Source organism: Mus pahari, chromosome 4 (assembly GCF_900095145.1).
Source record: "Mus pahari chromosome 4, PAHARI_EIJ_v1.1, whole genome shotgun sequence".
Taxonomy (NCBI): domain Eukaryota; kingdom Metazoa; phylum Chordata; class Mammalia; order Rodentia; family Muridae; genus Mus; species Mus pahari.
The window spans coordinates 86,341,082-86,362,266 of NC_034593.1; the positions used below are offsets into that span (position 1 = coordinate 86,341,082).

General features: G+C 43.5%; 1 protein-coding gene across 5 annotated transcripts in view; it reads left to right on the forward strand.

Moving 5' to 3' along the window:
* The window catches only part of Otud7b (OTU deubiquitinase 7B), a 52,665-nt gene extending 32,068 nt beyond the window's left edge, over positions 1-20,597 (forward strand). For 3 of the 5 annotated variants that reach the window (XM_021195951.2, XM_029537435.1, XM_029537438.1), the window contains 10 exons: positions 1,760-1,948; positions 2,850-3,077; positions 5,397-5,498; positions 6,121-6,248; positions 12,215-12,327; positions 12,691-12,818; positions 13,228-13,377; positions 13,847-13,961; positions 14,805-14,889; positions 16,234-20,597. In XM_021195951.2, the coding sequence (XP_021051610.1) occupies positions 1,760-1,948; positions 2,850-3,077; positions 5,397-5,498; positions 6,121-6,248; positions 12,215-12,327; positions 12,691-12,818; positions 13,228-13,377; positions 13,847-13,961; positions 14,805-14,889; positions 16,234-17,436 (2,441 nt within the window). In that variant the 3' untranslated portion in view covers positions 17,437-20,597. Of the gene's footprint in view, positions 1-1,759; positions 1,949-2,849; positions 3,078-5,396; positions 5,499-6,120; positions 6,249-12,214; positions 12,328-12,690; positions 12,819-13,227; positions 13,378-13,846; positions 13,962-14,804; positions 14,890-16,233 lie in introns of those variants that run through there. The other 2 variants (XM_029537436.1, XM_029537437.1) reach the window with 2 other exon arrangements.
* The last annotated feature ends 588 nt before the right edge of the window (positions 20,598-21,185 follow it).

The window sequence follows — 21,185 nt, forward strand, 5'->3', positions numbered from 1 at the left end:
CCAGAAGAGGGCGTCAGATCTTGTTACGGATGGTTATGAGCCACCATGTGGTTGCTGGGATTTGAACTCTGGACCTTCGGAAGAGCAGTCGGTGCTCTTACCCACTGAGCCATCTCACCAGCCCGGTGGGGAGCAGTCTTGATGTGGTCTAGCAACAGCAAGGTAGCCAGTGGAGACCAGAACAGAGAATAAAGAGTGAGAGATGAGAGGGGTAGAATTAAGTCAGCAAGCATGAATTGTTAGTAGAGCTAAACAGGAGGGTTAGATAACAGTGACAACGGCAGTAGTAATGCATTCGAGATTCTGTACACAGAGCACCATTTGTGTGCTTACAAATCATTTAACAGCACACTGCTGCAGGCACACCAATGCACAACATCTTCTGGGGAAGTCTATTTCTATCCATCCTTAATAAAAGGGAGCAGATCATAGAAGTCACCTCACCCAAGTCTACCTGCGGAGCCAGAGCTTATCTGAGGTTACTTCAGGAGCTTGGGTAGCATGCCAAGCATATGGGTAACTATGGGCAGCTATACCACCCAATAGTCTGTCTTCTTAGCAATTGTTAAATGCTTATGTATTCTTGGGTAGAGGAGGAACGTTATAAACATTATTAACTCATTACCATCTCTCCTACCAAGAGATGATGATGATGATAATAGTAATAATCCCAGATTGTTTTATTTTATATGTATGTTTAAGTGTCTAATACACACATACACACACACACACACACACACACACACACACACACGCCTAATCTCCAAGGAGGCCAGAAGAGGGTGTCAGATGGTAATGATCATACCCAACCTGGAGGAAACAGTCATACAGAATACTAGTATTATTATCTATATTTTTCACAAATAAATTGCAGCACAGAGAAAAAGGCAGAAAATAAGAGAGGCTGTAGAAAGCCTTCAATATTGGGCTAAGGAGCCTTCTGTAGTAGTGATAAACCATTACATAAAGGTTTTGAACATGGAACTGAATGTGCTTTAGAAAAATAAATCTCATCAGATTCCTTGAGTAGATTGGGGGTGTCGGATCCTGGGTGAAAAGTTAAACCAAGGCTGTAGCTGCTAGAGTAACACAAGTGCAAACAGTCCATCAATGTGTGCTAAATAATTTAAATAGAGAAAGTGACAGAAAAACTCCATCATGTTGAGTCGTTTCAGATAGAGTGCTGCTTTAAAGAAGGAGCTGTACAGCTTCTGCGCCCATGTTACCCTGCAGCTCTGCACTGGACACGGCCTAAGACACCCTAGAGTCGAGAGCCCACTGCAAGCTAACTGAGACTTTGAACAAGTTTTGGTACTTCTGTAAGCTTTGTTTCCTTTGTCTGTAAGAGAAATTTCATTTTATGTAAGTCTCTAAAGGGTTCTTTGAGTTTAGAGACAAAGTTTCTACCATTGTGTGACTTACATAGGAAATAGAAAAATAAAGAGAATTGGTATTTCAGATTGAGGAAAATTAAAGTGGAAGGAGAAGAAAGTTAAAATAAAATTGTACTGTACATGAATATGATGTTACTAGGTTTATTTTTGACATGAGGTATTTTGAAACTGAGTCTCAGGTAGCTCAGACTAGCTTCAAACTTCCAATCCTTCTGCCTCAACCTCCTGAGTTTTAGCATTATAAGCTTGTGCTGCCATACCTGGCTTGCTTAATTGTGCTAGGCTGTTTAGATGGTCTTCCTATGTCTCCCCTAGTTTCTTAATACTCTGGATCTATTATATGTTTCTTGTTTTTCTCCTGTTAGGAAAGAACTGGGATGTGAGTGCTGCCCTCAGTGATTTTGAACAGTTGCGTCAAGTCCATGCTGGGAACCTGTCCCCATCCTTTAGTGGAGGGAGTACTTGCCCTAAGACCCCTGAAAAAGGGGGTTCGGATAGAGAGCCCACTCGCCCTTCTCGACCCATCCTTCAGAGACAGGATGACGTCATTCAAGGTATTGCGCTGAGGACTAAGGTGGAGTAGGAAGCGACTGTGTGCTCCTTTAAAGAGATTTTCATTTCTTACTCTCTTCCCAGACAGACCCAGCGGTTACTTTATCTGTAAATAACCCTGAGACAGTTGTTCATTCTTTGCATCATCTCTGGCCAGTACTGGAGGAGGACAGTTGCCTAGCATTAGAGCTCCTGTCCCCTTGTGATAATCAACTACTTGAAGCTGTGCAAATATATAATATTGCACTGACCAATTTTGCTCATAATGTTACATGGGCTGGGACATTGCAAGTGCCATGTATTTAAAACAAAATTATTTGGGGAGTCACAGTTTATATTAGTATTTTGCTCTCTGGCATATTAAAATTCGACTCTCTAAATTTCTGACAAATATGTATAGCAAAAAAGTTACAGTAAGTCATATAGATGTTGTTGATGACACTTGTTAGTCTCTTTTCTTTAATGGAGATCCTTTCTACATCCTCTGAGACCCTAGAGAGGATTCTTTGCCAAAATCCAGCCTAATGAAAGCCCATTTCTTTTCCTTGTTCTTCTTCCCATTAAAAAAAAATGACTAAGTTGCTAAGTGAACAGCTCACATTCATGTTGAAAAATGGGAGTCACAGATAAAGTCATAGGAAAAGAAAGGTTAGGGAAACCCCAGACAAGGCTAGAAAGATGAATACATTTTTGGTAGTACTGAGTCTACAAAAAAAAAAAAATGTCATTTTGTATATTTTTCTATTTGTGTTTGGCTTAAGAAAAAATACAAAGTTGAGAAGTAGCTGGCTAAATACAATTTTTCCTTGACTGGAAACTGTCAAGCAGTAAGTACCCTACATCTGTGGCGAATTCTCAGAGAGAGTTGCATATGTTCTAAGGTGACTCCATTTCTCATTGCAGAAAAACGCCTGTCTAGGGGCATCTCCCACGCCAGCTCCAGCATTGTTTCCCTGGCCCGCTCCCATGTCTCCTCCAATGGTGGGGGTGGGGGGAGCAGTGAGCACCCCCTGGAAATGCCCATCTGTGCCTTCCAGCTTCCAGATCTCACTGTGTACAAAGAAGACTTCCGCAGCTTCATAGAGCGAGACCTCATTGAGCAGTCCATGCTGGTTGCCTTGGAACAGGCAGGTCAGTGGGTGTTTCCTCTTCAGTGCTATCTCCTCTAGTCCTGGCCTGCAGCCACGTAAAACCTTCATCAGTAGCCTCCTTTTTAAGTGTGAGATCTGATTTCTGTCAGATAGGACTCTGGTACTTGTACTGAGGTAAAGAATAAAAACTAGCCAAGTATTAGAGAAAGGGATAGGAATGAAATTTAGACACTTTGAAAAGTTCCTATTTAATAGAAGGGAAAACAGATATGTATGTAAAGGGCTTAGTAATTGATAAACCAAACTCAATATATAAACAAAAATAATTGATTACAATTGGCTATGGAGCACCTTTGCAAAAACAGGACCAAGGCTATTGATGATGCACTAAGAGTCACATCTACCCATGTGAATCTTTCCCTTACATTTATTTACTTTCTTATTTGACTCCATTTTAAATTAACATTAACTTAGTTTGAGTAAGCAAGATAACTCAGTGAGTAAAGACACTTGCCACCAAGGCTTGACAGCTTGAGCTTGATCCTTGGGACCCACATTGTGGAAGGAGAGAACTGACTTCCCCAGGTTGTCTTCTGACCTCCACACAGTGCTGTGACATGCACATGTGCCAATGCTTATACATTCACACATTAAATAAAGGTAATTAAGAAAGAGTAACTAATGTAAAACAGTATGGCAGCTGGGAATTTTGGGAAGAATTTATGTATTAAAAAAAAAAAAATCCTCGTGGGTGTGGTGGAGAGTGAAAAAGACCAGGCTTGGTAGTACATGCCTTTATTTAATCTCAGCATTCTGGAGCCAGAAGCAAGCAGATCTTTTATGAGTTTGAGACCAGTCTGGTCTACCTGGTCTATATATCAAGCTCTAGGCCAGCCATGGCTACTCAGTGAGATCCTGTCTCAAAAAAGAAAAAAAAAAAAAAGCGCCATGGCAGGCTAGAGAGATGGCTTAGCACTTAAGAGCCTTTGTTCTTCCAGAAGCCAGAGGCTTTGTCTCCAGTACTTACATGGCAGCTCACAACTGTCTGCAACTCTAGTTTCAGGAGATCTAGTACCCTCCTCTGACCTCTGAGGACACCAGGCATTCCTGTGGAATGTGGACGTACAAACAGACAAAACACTCAGATACATGATATAAATAAATATATAAAAAATTTAAGTTCCTATGGAAGAAAGATCGGAGGTTAGAGATGGGGGCAGGGATAGGGAGCTTTTCCATTTTGTATCCAGTGTTAACTGTAACTGGCTTTAGAAGTTACCAATTTATCTGGGTTAGTGAAATCATAAACTACTTTTTCCCTTTTGTAGACTTTAATTACTCAAGAAAAATTTCAAGTGTCATATGTAAAATCATTCCCTCTGGTAAATGAATTTGTGAGATTGCTATTTACAATTGAATGTAATTTATTTGGGTGTTTTATGTACTTTGACTTTTTGCTTATAACTTTAAAGTCACAACACACACCAGCTGAGTGCTGTCACATATGGTACAGGATATATATACATAAATAAAATACAGTATGTGTATACACACACACACCTACCTACCTACCTTGCATAGTTATTTCTTTGTTGATTCAATTAAGCTGAGCTTTGCTGCTATTGTTTTTAATGGTCTTCTGGCCAGAGAGATGGAATCAGAGCCACACTAAGTAGCTCACAGGTCCAGCCTGGGTATTACTGACATTCTGTATCAAGTAATTCTTTGTTGTACAAGATTCCTTGACCATTATATTATATTTAGAAGCATGGCTGCTCTATATGTACTACATACCAGAAGTACATACCTCCTCACCAACTTTGGGAAACAAACATATCTTCATACATTGCCTAATGATCCCATGGCACAACATTGTCTTTACTTTAAGACACAATGATCTAACTAGTCATGCTCAACAGGTTCTAACTGTAAGTAAAGAAGATATAAAGAATCATACAGGCTGGGCTTAATGCTATATTCCTGTAATCTCAGCACTTAGGATATAGAGGCAGATGTATCAGGAGTTCAAGGCCAGCCTCAGCTGTATAGTGGGTTCAGAGTTCAGTCTCAATTACAGGAAGCCATGTATAATAATAATAATAATAATAATAATAATAATAATAATAATAATAATAGTAATAATAATAATGAGCATGCAGTATTTATTGGGAGGCTGAGGCAGAAGGTTCATGAGTTCAAAGCCAACCTGGTCTATGTAGCAAGACCACGTCTCAAGGAAAGAACTAGTAGCCGGGCAGTGGTGGTGCACGCCTTTAATCCCAGCNAAAAAAAAAAAACAAAAAAACTGGCAGTCTTTCTAATCTGCTTCTCTCCCTTTCTCCTGCTGCCATGTCTGCAGGGCGTCTGAATTGGTGGGTCAGTGTGGACTCCACCTGCCAGAGGCTGCTCCCTTTAGCAACTACCGGGGATGGGAACTGCCTCCTGCATGCAGCATCTCTTGGTGAGTCTCAAAATGGCCTCCTCCCTGTAGACAGAAAGCAGTTGAGTCAAGTGTCATGTGTAGGATTTCATCTTACACTTCATCCCAGGTAGTCATGATGGTTCACACCAAGACTTAGGGGTATGGGAGAACCTTGCCTTAGTTTCCTGTCTTTAGATATGGGAGAACAGTGGATTACTGTAGGCTCTGCTCTGAGCTGAGCTCTCCAAAGTCATAAGCATAGTAAGCAAGCTTATGTGGCTATGTGTATAGTGGCAAAATTATACTTAACTAGTCTTTTAGTGTATGAAAATACATGTTTTTCATTGGCCTTTATGACACATTAAATTATTAAGCCTACTCATAACTCCATTTATTTGTTCTTAGCTTTGGAAGGGATTCCCATTTTCTAGCCATTTCATGATGTTCATAGGTGTATCATGTCATACCAGTTTTACTAGCTGTTGTATTTTGGTTTGTTAGGTTTGCTGAGGAGTGATGGCTTCCTCTTAGAAGTTGGGGGAATAAATTTTATCCTGCTCCTATTTTGAGATGCTGGGTTTGGTCCCTAGTGCCACAAAACAAAAGCTGGGTTAGTAAGTGGAAGCGACAACGTGTCTTACGCCTTGCTTTCTCCCCACAGGGATGTGGGGTTTCCATGATAGAGACTTGGTGCTGAGGAAAGCGCTGTACGCACTGATGGAGAAGGGGTTGGAGAAGGATGCACTGAGAAGGCGCTGGAGGTGGCAGCAGACACAGCAGAATAAAGAGGTGGGTGAGCTGGGGGCACCTTCTTTCCAGAGTCGCCCACTATAACCAGACAGGAGTGTCTCTGGTGCTGAAGACTGAGTCTTCTGTGTCCTCTGAAAATTACAGAACATGCAGGTAATGCCATAGCAAGCAGCTTCTGATGAGCTGTGAGGTGAACCCAGCAGGTCGAGGTTCCTGCCCACAGCAGTGCTTTCCCACACAAGCCTCTTGCAGGTACTCAGAGTTCTTAGCAAAGGGTTTGTTTGTTGGTTTTCTTTTTTTTTTTTAATTTTAATTTTAATTTTTATTTTTTGGTTTTTCGAGACAGGGTTTCTCTGTGTAGCCCTGGCTGTCCTGGAACTCACTTTGTAGACCTGGCTGGCCTCGAACTCAGAAATCTGCCTGCCTCTGCCTCCCAAGTGCTGGGATTAAAGGCGTGCGCCACCACTGCCTGGCTCTTTTTTAATGAGCTCAGATAAGTTCATAGGATTTTTGTAGCTTGTTTTAATATAGGCTAGATTATTTATTCATTCCTTTGTTGGGTACAGGGTGCATGCATCACTGCAATGTGAGTGTGAAGGTCAGAGGACACTTTGTGCAAGTCCTCTCCCTCCACTGTATGGATTCCAAGGATCAAAATTCACAAATGCCTTTATCTGCTGAGCTATCCCACCTGCCTGATTAACTTTGAGACCCTGTCCCCTCTCCTTCTTTTACCTTCCCTTCCCTCTCTTCTACCCTCTCCCACCCTCCTCCTCCTTTCCCCCTCCCTCCTCTCCCCTTACTCTGTGACCCAGGCTAGCCTGGAAGTCACTACACAGTCCAAGCTGGCATTGAATTTGCAACAGTTCTGCCTCAGTTTCCCAATTGCTGGGATTGTATGGGTAAATCATAATTTCCAGCTTGTTTTTAATTCTCTAAAAAAATAATATGTTTGTTTATTATTTATCTATTTCATGTGCACATTCACGTGTGCATGCCATGCCACATGTGGAAGTGAAAGGACAACTTGTATGAGTCAGTTTGTGTCCACTGTGTGGGATCTGGAGATGGAACAGGTTTCCAGGCTTGGTGGCTAGCACCTTGCCACCCATGTTTTTAATTATGTAAATGCTTGAATGTTTTTACAGACTACAACTTTGCTTTAATTTGGTAAAAAAATGTAAATGTAGACCTCTGACCTTTGTGGATACCCACACTTATTAAATTACTTGTTAAATCGATTTTAAATATCACTGTCCAGGGATTTGGCAGGCATTGTGATTATTTCATATAGGAAAGTAGTGATGGAGTTTTGTGTTCCATCTCTACACCAGGGACTGGGAATACAACTTTTTTCTTAATTTAGGTTTTAAAAGTTTCACTGAAAGACAGCCTTGCCTGTTTTGGGTATGGGTGTAGCTGCTTTCTTTGTTCAAGCTCAGAGTTTAGAGTGACATATGGCCACAGAACATGATGCTGTGTTTGTTATCTGCTTCTCTATAGAAGCTGACTTGTTCCTATAAGAATGACATTATGTGTTTACATAAATAGGCTTCTCTGATTCCTTAGTTCCTCTCTCTCCTCCTCTCTTTTTCTCTCTCCTCGCCCCCCCCCCGTGTGTGTATCTTCCATATTAGTATGCCGTGTTTTCATGTGTAACTGGTTATATATTTTTATTTCATGTATGTATATATTTGTACATGTGCATGGAAATGCCTTTGGATGACAGCAGAAGGTGTCAGACCTCCTGGAACTAAAATTGCAGGCAGTTGTGAGCTTTAGTGTGGGTGCTGGGAACTGAACTCATATCCTCTCCAAGAACAGCAAGTGCTCTTAACTGTTTCGCCATCTGTATAGTCCCTGACTTTGGGTCATTTCTGTTTTTGTCTTTTTGCCATGCTTTTCTGACACTGGATATGGGAATGTCTTTTCAGAGGTTTTCTTGTTTTCCTGTGTCTTCCTCCATTTCCAACTTTCATTGTTCCATTATAACTAGTGCTAATATGCAACTACAGTCTTGTTTTTCAGTCATTTGGAATTTTATATCTAAAGATGTAACATAAAGTTTTATGTCATTATAGGGCTCAGAAGTTACAGTGGTTCCTGATATAGCTCTTGTTACATGAACATGAGGACCAAAGTTCAGGTTCCGAGAATCCATAATACAGCTACACACACACACACACACACACACACACACACACACACACACACACACACACTGTTGTCTTTCCTTAAACAAAGTTCAGTGGTTGTGAACACTTGTTTCTCTCATAGAGGATAGGAGTTTGGTTCCCAGTGCCCACATTAGATGGATCACAGCCACTTGTAGCTTTAGCTCTAGGGGATCTGATACCCTCTCTGGCCTTTGTGGACACCCACTTATATGACTAATGGAGACAAATAATTACAAAATAAATCTTTGAAAAAAATTATACACATATCCTTGATCATCCACGTTTGCTCCAGAGATAGAATCCACAAGGAAAAGACACAAGTTGATATTCTTTTTTTCCCTCTTGAGACAAGGCTTCTCTGTGTAGCCCCGGCTATCCTGGAACTCACTTCTGTAGACCAGACTAGCCTCAGTCTCAGAGATCCACCTGCTTCTGCCTCCTGAGTACTGGGACTGAAGGTGCTGCCACCATCACCTGGCTACAAATTGACATTCTTATCACCCAAAGTAGGAGTGGTCCTTACAGAAAGCTGCTTTTTCTGAGCTAGATCCAAGCTGGCCTTGAGTTTGGAATTCAAACCAAATCAGTAATCAGCTTTATCTTCTTGCTGAGTGTAAGTTATAACTGAACCTCAGCTTTGACCGTACCAGGGACAAGAAAAGACCTCATCAGAACATAGCAGATATTAAGTGGGAGTGTTAGCAAAAGTAAAGTAAGTGTGCTCAATCTGATTATTAAATCTATTAAATGCAGGCTTAGATTATGAAAGTATTTATCCAGGAGAACCAGAAATACTCCAGTTCTTTCCTGTTTTCTGCCCTTTCTTCTGGGGGTGCACAGAAAATGGTGGTTAGTGAAGGAGCAGTTGGTTGACTCCCTTTTGTTGGCATATTGTAAATGTCACACTGGAAATGTGCCATGCATGATTGTTTTGCTGAACTTTGATGATTTCATCCCTTACTTGGGAGCAGGAAGGAGACAAGAAAGTGATGACCCGGGATGCTTCTTTTAGCTTTCTGATAACAAAACCCAAATTAAATCAGCCTTTATTTTCTGAGCTTCCTTGTTTTGTGTTGAAATTAGTGGTAAAACTTGTTATGAGTGCCTGCCACCTAGTGGCTGTATGTATTAAAACGAAGCAGTTAGATTGGATTGTAGCTCAGCACTTACTCTTGTAGAGGAGTTAAGGAGCTCGCAGCTGTCCACCAGGGGAACCGGTGCTCCCTTCTGACCTCATTGGGCACCAGCAAGCATGTGGTGCACATACATATATGCAGGCAAAATGCTCGTGCGTAAAATAAAATTAACCTTAAAAAAAAAAGGGGGCCAGGTGGTAGTGGCACATGCTTTTTAACCCCAGCACTCCGGAGGCAGAGGCAGGTAGGTCTCTGGGTTCTAGATCTCAGCCTGGTCTACAGAGAAAGTTCCAGAACAGTCAGGGCTACACAGAGAAACCCTGCCTTGAAAACCCAAACCAAGAATAAAACAAACAGGAACAACCACCAGCAGAAGTAGGTGACATAGAGGAGTGAGAGGCGGCCCTCCTGGATGTGCTTATCAAGGAGCATTCCTATGTAACCTTTGCATTGTCCTTTTTATTTTTACTTGAAATCGATGATAGCATTTTACAAGTTACAAATTTCTTTGCTTTTTATTAAAGTCAAATATGCTCACAGTGGCACTGATCCCCAGTACATTTGTTCTCCTGCTGTCATGTGCTCAATGTGATTGCAGATACTCTGTCAGAATGCACTTGAGCAATGGAACTCAGTTTTATGCTAAGCAGACAAGGAATATGGATAATGTAAACTTAGCTTTCAAATCACCACATCCTAAGGCCTTTTCTCCTCTTCCCCTACCCTCAATATAGGGTCTGAATTAGCCCAATCTGGCCGCCCACTTACTATGTAGCTGAGGATGACCTTAACCTTCTAGTTTTCCTGCCTCCAACTGAGTGCCAGGATTATCCATGATTGTTGGAGTGTGCTACCACACCCAGTTTATCTGATGCTGCAGATCAAAACCAGGGCTTCCTGCATGCTAAGCAAGGACTCTACCACCTAAGCTGCAGCTCTGGGTTACCCAGTGAAACTCTGTCTCAAAAAGCAAGACAACAAAGCAAATCATTTGTATTGGTGTATGCTATGCTTTAATAAAAAATCATAACTTCGTAGCATGGATTTATTGATTATTGATCATATAATAGTCACTGGGCCATGTTTCATAAAACAGGATTCCTTCTTGTAGAGCAATAGAATAAAATAGACCCTTAAAGACATAGAACAAAGTAGACCAAGTGTGGCCCTGGTAGGCTTGGGACCTATAGGGATCTGCCCATCTCTGACTCCTGCATGCTGAGATGTATGCCACTACACCTGACTGAGATATGGTCTCTATAGAGTAACAGAGCATTTTCAAAGAGATGTTCAGAGGAGGGAAGGGCTGGTCTGCTAGGGAGGTTTAGAAAGACTCCTCAGAGGAGGGTTTGCTATTAAAGATTAGCCATTGTTTACCAGGAGCATAGGAAGTGGTCATTGCAGGTAGTAGGAATAAAGGAGAAGAGAAAGAGGCACTGCCCATCAGGAGCAACTACTTATGAGGGGGGCGGGGGGCGGGGGGCGGGGGAGGGAAGGTAGGCCTTGTATACCATGGGCACTGAAGATTCTTAGAATTACTATTATCAGGAAACAAACCATTAGATTTTGTTCACTGGGAAAAATATAATATCCCAGTACTGCTGTATCTGAGGCGTTCAGTAAAGTCAGAGAGAGAGAGATGCTTTGCAGTGTATGCTTAGTAATTGTTGATAGAGACATCTAGGTGTAGAGTGGCCGAGAGAAGAGACAGCTTAGTGACTCCCTGGTTTTTAGTCTGGGTATTTGGGTGATAGTTGTTGCATGCAGAGAGACAGGAGTTAAGTTTTACATTTTAAAATACAGAATTTAGAGTCACTGTGAATAAGTGGTCATTTTCAGTGAATAGCTGGATATGTGAACATAGAAATTAAAAGGATTTTTGGGCCTGGGAGGGTCAATCTTAGAGTCCCGCACACATAGATATAGTAGATATGATTGCAGCCTATGAAGATATTACCCTGATGAAAGCAAGACTCAAATAGTTGCCAAAACTCCAGTTTTGTGGGGAGGGGAGTTCAGAGAATAAGATAAAGCAGTAATGTAGAAGCTAAATTAGAATATTTAAAGAGGAAAAAAGATACACAAAGGCTGTGAAATATGAGAGCCAGAGTCCATCGGATCTGTCAATTTAGTCAGGTGAAGTGTGTGGACGGGGAAGTGGCATAAAGACCAGAATAGGATCAGATTGCAATGAGTGAAAAGGGACAGAAGACTAAGAAATGGGAGATTGCCAAACGTGGTGGCATGTGCCTATAATCCCTGCATTTGGGAGACAGATTCAGGAGGCTCAGAATTCCAAGGCCAAGTTCCATACATAGCTAATTCAGTATCAATCTACAATACATAAGATTCTATCTCAAAAGGAAACAAAATGGGGCATGGTGTTACACGCCTTTAATCCCAGCACTCCAGAGGCAGAGGCAGGCCAGTCTCTTAAGAGTTCTAGGCCAACCTGGTCTACATAGGGAGTTCCAGGACACCAGGGCTACACAGTGAAACCATTCAATTAACCAGCCAACTCTTTTTCTTGACTCTGAAAAGGAGAAAAATTTGGGTTTAGTACAAGTGTAAAAAGCAAGTGCTAAGAGATTAGAGAGCGGCTGTAACACTAAGGAGGTTTTGGATGGGTTTTGCCTTTTAGAGCCAAGCCTCTTCTTACCCATGCCTTCATTACTGCATGGTCTCTTTACAGTCAGGACTGGTGTATACGGAAGATGAGTGGCAGAAGGAATGGAATGAATTGATCAAACTTGCCTCAAGTGAACCCAGAATGCATCTGGGTTCCAATGGAGCCAGTGGTGGTGGGTAAGTGTGTCTCGGTGAGGGAGCAGGGATCACACAAGGAGTCATTTCTTTCCTTCTGTCTACTGTGTGAATCCCAGAGATTAAGCTTAGGTCCTTAGGAGTGGTGGCAAGTACCTTTACCCATGTCACCAGCCCCTTACTTTCAGATCTATAACACCATTTTGGCCCCCTTCCTTTTTCTTGGGTTCCCCTACTAGTAAAATGGAAGTAGCACCAACCTTGTAGCACAGAGTGATCTATTGTGGAAGCTTTGGGGTTAAAAACCAGGGCAGGGCAGTCTTTTCCTTCACTTTGGAACTGGTCTCGGGAGTCATTTTGTTTCTTTCTTCTCCCTTCTGCTGTGCCTCCTCCATTCTTTCCTAGAGTGGAGAGTTCCGAGGAGCCGGTATATGAGAGCCTAGAGGAATTCCATGTCTTCGTCCTTGCTCATGTTCTCAAGAGGCCTATAGTGGTCGTGGCAGACACCATGCTGAGGGACTCTGGAGGGGAAGGTGAGTTAGCTTTGTATCTTCATTCTCCCTCAAACTTCCTGTGTGTGGAGGCTTGGGGTGGGGGCTATACATTAAAACAGTAAAAACTTCTCAAGAGATTCAAACAAAAGCTCTTGGGATTAATTGGGATGGGATGCTCAAAGGGCTGGAGAAGTGACTTAATGAGCTTGAACTGCTCTTGCAGGGACCCAAGTTTAGTTCCAAGCACCCACATTGGGCAGCTCACAGCTGTCTATAACTCCATCTCCAGGGGACCTGATGTTCACACACCCATGTACATGCCCCCACACAAACACTCATGAATACCCATGATTTAAAATAATAAAAAGTCTTTCAGAGAGAAGTAGGGTAGAGACTGAAGTAGGCAAGGCCCTCAGTTGGTAATAATAACCTTCATGGTTTCCTACAGCATTTGCCCCTATCCCATTTGGAGGAATCTATCTGCCATTGGAGGTTCCAGCCAGCCAGTGTCACCGATCTCCTCTGGTGCTCGCCTATGATCAGGCCCACTTCTCTGCGCTTGTGTCGATGGAGCAGAAGGACAGCTCCAAGGAACAAGGTGCCTCGCCCAATCTGTCTGTGGCTGGTTTTTATTCAGAAGTAGAAATGATATCTAAGGAAGAGGAAGCGACTGAGGAAATGGAAGCCCAGACGATACCAGTTTTTGTTTCTATTTTTTTAACCAAGCTATACAATATTACCAAGAGTTTTTAACTTAAAAAAGAGGGGGATGCTTTGGTGAAAAGGTGTCTCTGTCACTGCTGTTGTAGAGTAAAGGTCTGTATTAGGTACAGGCTGCACTTATCTCTATGGAGAGTAAGGGAGTTCACTGGCAGGGGGTCCAGGGTATTAATAGGCTAAAATGGATACTGGGTGGTAAAGAGAAGTAGCTCATGGGTGTTTAATCTAACTGATTTCTAAGTGTTGTGGATAGATGGACTGTAGTTAGTCATAGGTGACATGATATGTGTACATCTGCCTTCTCCCTTCTCAGAAGACTTTCTGACAGCATATTTTTCCCTCCCCAGCTGTGATCCCACTCACAGATTCAGAGCACAAACTGCTGCCCTTGCACTTTGCTGTGGACCCAGGAAAGGGCTGGGAGTGGGGCAAAGATGACAATGACAATGTCCGATTGGCCAGGTAAGGCCAGCTTTGCCTTTCCATATGCTTTCTCTATACAGTAACTGAGGTCTCCTCCACATGCAGTGCTACATACCCACACTCTGCTTAGCTCAGTGGTGGAGAGAGATAGAAGGCAAGCCGGTCATTGGGACACTGGCATCTGCAGCTGCTTTGTCTTCTTTTCTTAGAGCAGAGCGAGTGTCCCTGCCTACTATATCCCAGAATCCCCAAAATAGTGATTAAAAAAGCAAGACAACCAAATCCTATTTGATTCTAAGCCAAAGTCAGAGGAGTTTCTAAACAAGTGACCAAAATAGTCTGCTTTTAAATTTCATCTTTCTGGCATTTAGATAGCAAGGAAAATACATACTCTCTCACCTAGCACTCAAGTGCGCCTCNGTGTGTGTGTGTGTGTGTGTGTGTGTGTGTGTGTGTGTGTGTGTGTGTGTGCGTGCGTGCGCGTGTGTGTATGTGTGTGTGTTTATCCCTGCCCTCCTACTCACTCCTTCCCTTTTGGGGCCTTTGCAACTTCGGGAGCTGAGTGAGAGAGTCTAGTACTTTAAAAAAGTCCTTACAGCTGGGCATGGTAGCCCACACCTCACTTAGCACTCAGGAGGTTGAGGCAGGGGAATCACTGTAAGTTCAGGGCTATGACAGACTACATAGTGAGCCCCTTTCTTTAAAACAAAAGAAAAACCAAAAGATAGTCCTCACTTGATAGCTAGAATTTGCTAAATGATGCCACAACAGAAATAATGGCAGCTGTTTGATGGCTGGTCTCTGGACACTGCTGAGTCCTTTCCGAAGGACTACTTGCCTTTGAAGTAACAGCTGTTTAATTTTTTTTTCTCCTTTTCACAGTATAATTCTGTCTCTGGAGGTGAAGTTACATCTGCTGCATAGCTATATGAATGTGAAGTGGATCCCACTGTCTTCTGATTCACAAGTGAGCACTGCTTCCCCCCCAGAGCCCCTGTGTGTCCTCACTGTCAACAATGAGAAGAACAAAGCGAATCTGCTCTAGTGCAGCTTAATACACCCTCTTCCTTCCTAACTGCCCCTTATGCCCACCCGTCTCCAGTCACATTCTGCTACTTGCTTACTGTCATTATTTGGCTCTCCTGGAGACTGGAGTCAGGCCCTCCACAAGTTAGAGTACAGGTTGTATAGAAGCAGTGCTCAGGCGTGGCTGCTTGTGCTTCGTTAAGGGTTCCTTGAGTTTAATTCTGAACAGAATTTGACATAAACAGACTTGTAATAAAGAACATTCTGGTATCTGAAAAAATATTTTTCCAGCCAGACAAAGTAGCAAACATCTGTAGTCTCCCAGTATTTTGGGAAACTGAGGCAGGGGGATTGTGAATTTGAAGCTAACCTGGATTGTACAGAGACCCCGTCTCAGACAGACAGACAGACAGACAAAAGGAAGAAAGAAAGAAAGAAAGAAAGAAAGAAAGAAAGAAAGAAAGAAAGAAAGAAAGAAAGAAAGAAAGAAAGAGAGAAAGAGAAAGAGAAAGAGAAAGAAAGAGAAAGACAGAAAAGGAAAGGCCCCTGCTCAGCCAGAGGCCATGCACTGTGCTGTGGTGCTCTCAGGCTCCTATTGGATCTGGATCTCTGTACTACAGAAGGAGCTTGGGCTGCACTGAGGGAGGGAGAGTTAGCTATCAGACAAGTATCTTTCCTTAGCCATGACAGCAGGCTGAAGCCAGAGAGGAACAGTGCCTCTTGAGTGATCTTCATCATATCAGTAACCCTTCTCTGGAGCTAGACAGTCATTCCACAGATGGAGTTCACGGTGCATTTACCACCTGTCCTAATTTGCTTCCTATTGCTGTGGTAAAGACCATGAGCAGAAGAGACTTGGAGAGGAAAGGGTTTCATAAGGTTACACGTTCTGATAACATTCCATCATTGAATGAAGCCAAGGCAGAAACTCAGAGGCAGAAACGGAAGCAAAGACTGGAGCAACGCTGCTTACTAGCCAGCTCTCCCACTCTCTTATACAACCCAAGACTACCTACCCAGAAGCCCCGCCCACAATGGACTGGGCCCTCCCACATCCATCTCTAATCAAGAAAAGGTTCTATGATGGAGGTAGCTCATCAACTGACGTGCCTTCTTCCCAGATGACACTAACTTATGTCAAGGTGACAAAAACACTAGCCAGGATACTACTTTTATGTGACTAACCCCTATAGCAGGGCTCTTTAAGCTGTTAAATAGGCCCCTGTCAGTGGGAGCTTCCCTACGCCAGCCCAGAGAGGTAACTGTCAGTGCTCTTCTCTCGTAGGCTCCCCTGGCTCAGCCTGAGTCCCCCACAGCCTCAGCTGGAGATGAACCCAGGTCCACTCCTGAGTCTGGGGAATCAGACAAGGAGTCGGTCGGCAGCAGTTCTCTCGGCAACGAGGGCAGCAGGCGGAAGGAGAAGTCAAAGCGTGACCGGGAGAAGGACAAGAAGAGAGCAGATTCCGTGGCTAACAAACTGGGCAGCTTTGGCAAAACCTTGGGCAGCAAGCTTAAGAAGAACATGGGGGGCCTGATGCATAGCAAGGGCCCCAAGCCTGGAGGACTGGGGAGTGGGTCTGGAATAAGCAGTGGTACGGAGACATTAGAAAAGAAGAAGAAGAACAACACAGTGAAGAGCTGGAAGGGCGGCAAGGAAGAGGCCGCTGGGGATGGGCCTGTGTCTGAGAAGCCCCCGTCTGAGTCTGTTGGCAATGGCGGGAGCAAGTATAGCCAGGAGGTGATGCAAAGCCTGAGCACTATGAGGATCGCAATGCAAGGGGAGGGCAAGTACATTTTTGTTGGAACCCTGAAGATGGGCCACCGGCACCAGTATCAGGAGGAGATGATCCAGCGTTACCTTGCAGATGCTGAGGAGAGATTCCTGGCAGAGCAGAAGCAGAAGGAGGCCGAGAGGAAGATCATGAATGGAGGGTTAGTTAGTGGGCCTCCTCCAGCCAAAAAGCCAGAGCCGGACGGTGGGGAGGACCAGCCCAGCGACTCCCCAGCAGAGTCCAAGGCAGTGGCCTTCTCTACTGCTTACCCTGGGGGCTTTACTATCCCTCGGCCTTCTGGGGGTGGAGTCCACTGCCAGGAACCCCGGAGGCAGTTGGCAGGGGGGCCATGTGTAGGGGGTCTTCCATCATATGCCACCCTTCCCAGACAGTATCCTCCTGGACGACCGTACCCCCACCAGGACAACATCCCAGCTCTGGAGCCAGGCAAAGATGGAGTTCACAGGGGTGCCTTGTTACCACCCCAGTTCCGTGTGGCTGATTCCTATAGCAATGGCTACAGAGAGCCCCCTGAGCCAGATGGATGGGCTGGAGCTCCCCGGGGACTTCCCCCAACCCAGACCAAATGCAAACAACCGAACTGCAGCTTCTACGGACACCCTGAGACAAACAACTTCTGCTCTTGCTGTTACAGGGAAGAACTGAGGCGGAGGGAAAGGGAACCTGGTGGGGAACTGCTGGCGCACAGGTTCTGAATGACTGGAACCTTAGTGGGGAGAGGGGCTAAACAAAGAAAGTTAAGCTCAACTCTGGCTCATCAGGACCTAGCCCCTGTGTTGATGGGGCAAGTGCAGAGGTGTGTGTGGGAGCTGGAATGCTGGCAGGCTGGTGGGAGCGGGGCGGGGCTCGCTAGCACTACCCCAGGGCAGTACTGCTCCTGTGCACAGTTGACTTGAGACTGCAAAGGCAGAAGGGGGAAGCTCATAACCTCTTCCGTCCCAATCCCAGGACCCAAGGGAAAGTAGGGAAATACTAGATGTGTGTGGGTGGGAGGTGGGTGGACACCTTCGGGGAGGAACCTGGAAAGAAAGTTCTCAGTCAGTTAAGGAAAAAATAGACCAAAGTTCATTGACTTTAGAAAAAAAGCACATGGTGGTATAGTTGGGAGTATTAAGTGAATCTGAGATACTGAACAAATTTGATTTTGGTTTGAATTAGATAGATATTAGGGTTGGATAAATTCTTCCTGAAGGATCAAGGCAGTAATGTATGTGCTTGGCCTGGTTACACAGAAAGGGTAGTTTAAATCCCAGTGAATGGAAATAGGAAAGAGAGGAACTTAAAGGGGATTCTTTCCTAGAGAATTTTATGTTCTTCTAGATACTCATCTGTCATCCATTCTAGTTTTAGGGGAGACTGCCTGTTGCCCCACCTTTTCCTCGTCCTTTTTAAGGACTGAACTCAGCTAAGTTAAGATGTTGTGATTTTTTTTTTTAATTTTTTTTTTATTTTTATTTTAAAAGCAAGTTCCCTTTGGGAAAGAGAAGAGTGGTAAGAAGCGGGCTTGTATATGGGGTTTTCTTCAGGTGAACGGGTGCAGAGTGATCTATTTTTTAACTACTTAGCAATAACTACATGGGGTTTGAGTGCACCTGAGAAGGGGTGGAGGAGCCCAGATGTTTGGCTAGACTGTTTGAAACAATACCAAAAACCTCTATAGAGCACTATCCTCTGCTGCTGTGTTTCTGTAGAAAGCAACCTATTTTACTAATTTTTTAAAGAAAAGCACGACCCTGTCAAAGACAATTTAGAAGTTACTCCCTGCCCTATCTAAGGGATTTTTTTCCTCCTTCCTGTCTACTTCTGGAGAATGAACTTAACATCCTGGCTTCTTTTGTTAAGCCATAGCTGACCTTAATCTATGGTTAGTTTATTAAAATAATAAAAGATACTTTGTAAGAAGAATTATTTTTGATATTAGGGCTGGTGTTGAAGCATGGGATGGGGCTAGGGGACCACTTTTAAAGGTAGCTAGGGAACTATATTTTAGTGAGCTGTAGCCACGGGCCACACATTCCCAGTGAGCTGATCTGCCTTTGGATTTCTCCCTGTTCCTGAGCCAGCCCTGTTCTCCAGAGGGGCAGGGGTGGACCCAGTGGTGAGAGTTCCCTTGCAGTTTGCACAAAGCACAAGTCTGGACAGCTTATGCTCTGACCAGAGCTGTTTCTAAGAGCTTTAAATCCGAAGACTATCCTGCGCCAATTGTCCTTTCTCCTTATTGTTTTTCCTGGGGAAAAAATCATCTATGCAATTCTAAATACACTTGCGGATGCAAATGAGGAAGGGGCATGAGTGCACTACACATGTTCAGAGTGTTACCTCGGGCTGTTTCTGGGCTCCTATTTCTCTGCTGAGGTATGCCATCACCCACTAATGGAATGTAATCCCCAAATTTGATGTAAGTCACAAATGGCTAGATGTGCATGTGTGTGTGTGTGTGTGTGTGTGTGTGAGTTGGGACTCCAATGCATGTTTCCTCTGCCTAGTCAGGAAAATGATCACACACCTCTCTTTGGTAACAAAGCTAGTCAAGACTTCTTTATGGAATTATTAAGTTTAAGAAGTTGTCCTCCACCCCCTCAAAAAGTTTGAGAGTCACTTCCAAGTCTGCCAACCTGTTGATTTAATAATTTCCTATCATTTTAATAATTTCCCGTCATCATTCTAATAATTTCCCATCATCATTTTTCAACTTTTTTGTTTCTTTGCTATGTAGCCCTGGCTAGCCAGTCTGGTACTTGCTATATAACCCAGGTTAGCTTCCAACTCATAGCAACCCTCCTGCCTCAGTCTTCTGAGTGCTGATATCTAGGCATGAACCACCACACTCAGCTTTCTACAGGCTGAAACCTAGTATGAGATAAGCATTTCTGGCAGGTGCAGAATTTAAAGATATATTAGGAAATTGAGGGCTATTATTGTTTTTGTTTTGTTTTGTTTTAGATAGGATCCTATCCTGTAGTCCAGGCTGGCCTTAAATGTATATGATCTTGCTTCAAATTTGCCAAATTCTGGGATCACATCATACCAGACTTTTTTTTAAATTTCAGTATATAAACATTAAAAACCCAGATTGAACAAAACATCAAAATCTTAGGATGTATCAGGAATGGTATTAAGGTGAAAGAGGTGAGAGCCCTTAATTGAACAAATATGAGGACAAATCCTGTCTACTCTAATTGTGATATGTTCATAAAGATGTTTTTACATTTTTAAATTTTCATTTTCTTTAAATACTGCATCAAGATAGTATTTATCTTGATTCATGAGTTTTAAGCACTCCTTCAGTTTTCTCCCAGTGAGTGGTGGGTGAACGCCTTGTGCCTTGCTACCATCACCTTGTCCCAGTTTCTGAAGCTTGAATGATGCAGGTGAAACCTTCGCCTTGAGCCCCCTCTTCCTGAGACTGCAGACACCCAGTGTGCACTGCTGTCATCCTCCTCCCGCAGCATACGTAGGATGCCTGCCTGGGTGGGAATGCAAACAGCCCAGCAGGGGTTTTCCTGTAGAATAAAACCAGGGAATTCCATTTCCTTTGGGCCACTGTGTTTGGACTTGATCTGTTATTAGATTGTATTTAACACTCCTGTTTTTAAAAACTGAGGACAAATGAAGAGAATCAGAAAACTTGTATCTTGTTGTTTTTATTTATATAGTACCCAATCTTAGTCTGCTTGCCTTTCTGAAGAGAAAATAAAAAAGTTCCAGGGAAAGGGAAGAGAGGCCTAAGGTCATGTGGGAAATGGGTATTGGGTCTTTTAACTTTTTGTTAAATTAGTTTTAATTCGAAGGGTGACTATTAAGGCACTAATTTTAAAGATGAGGGACTCTGAGACAATATTTTTTTAATTAGGGCTGGTGAGATTTTCATTCTGTGTTTTTTGGGGTGGAGGAGGGGGGAGTGGAGGAGGGGTTGAGTAGGGATGGAGTTACAGAATGTCTGGGAAACAAAACAAAGATCCGACTTGTTCAGAATAAGCAAGCCCATGTAGTTACTGTGGTGGGGAGGAGGGAGGGCTGTGTGGGAGCATCCAAGTGAGGAACCCTTCCTTGTTTACGAGGGTCCTGTGTGTGATTGGGGGGGGTCCTAGACGAGGTAAGTCCTCATCTCTCAGGCTTACATTTAAGTGCAATTACTCTTTATAATCCAGGGCATCTGGGGTCCTACTAAAGTTTTAATGGAGAGAGATCTTCAGGGTTCTTATTTTCCTCCTTTCCACTTGACATGATTACACTCTCTCCACCCTGCATCCTCTGTACCATCCCCAACTTAAAGCAAGTACACCAGAGGACTGACCTCCAAACCCTTAACTCATGCTGGCTTAATTGAGAATTGAAGCTGGGCAGTGGTGGCGCACACCTTTAATCCCAGCACTTGGGAGGCAGAGGCAGGAGGATTTCTGAGTTCCAGGACAGCTAGGGCTACACAGAGAAACCCTGTCTC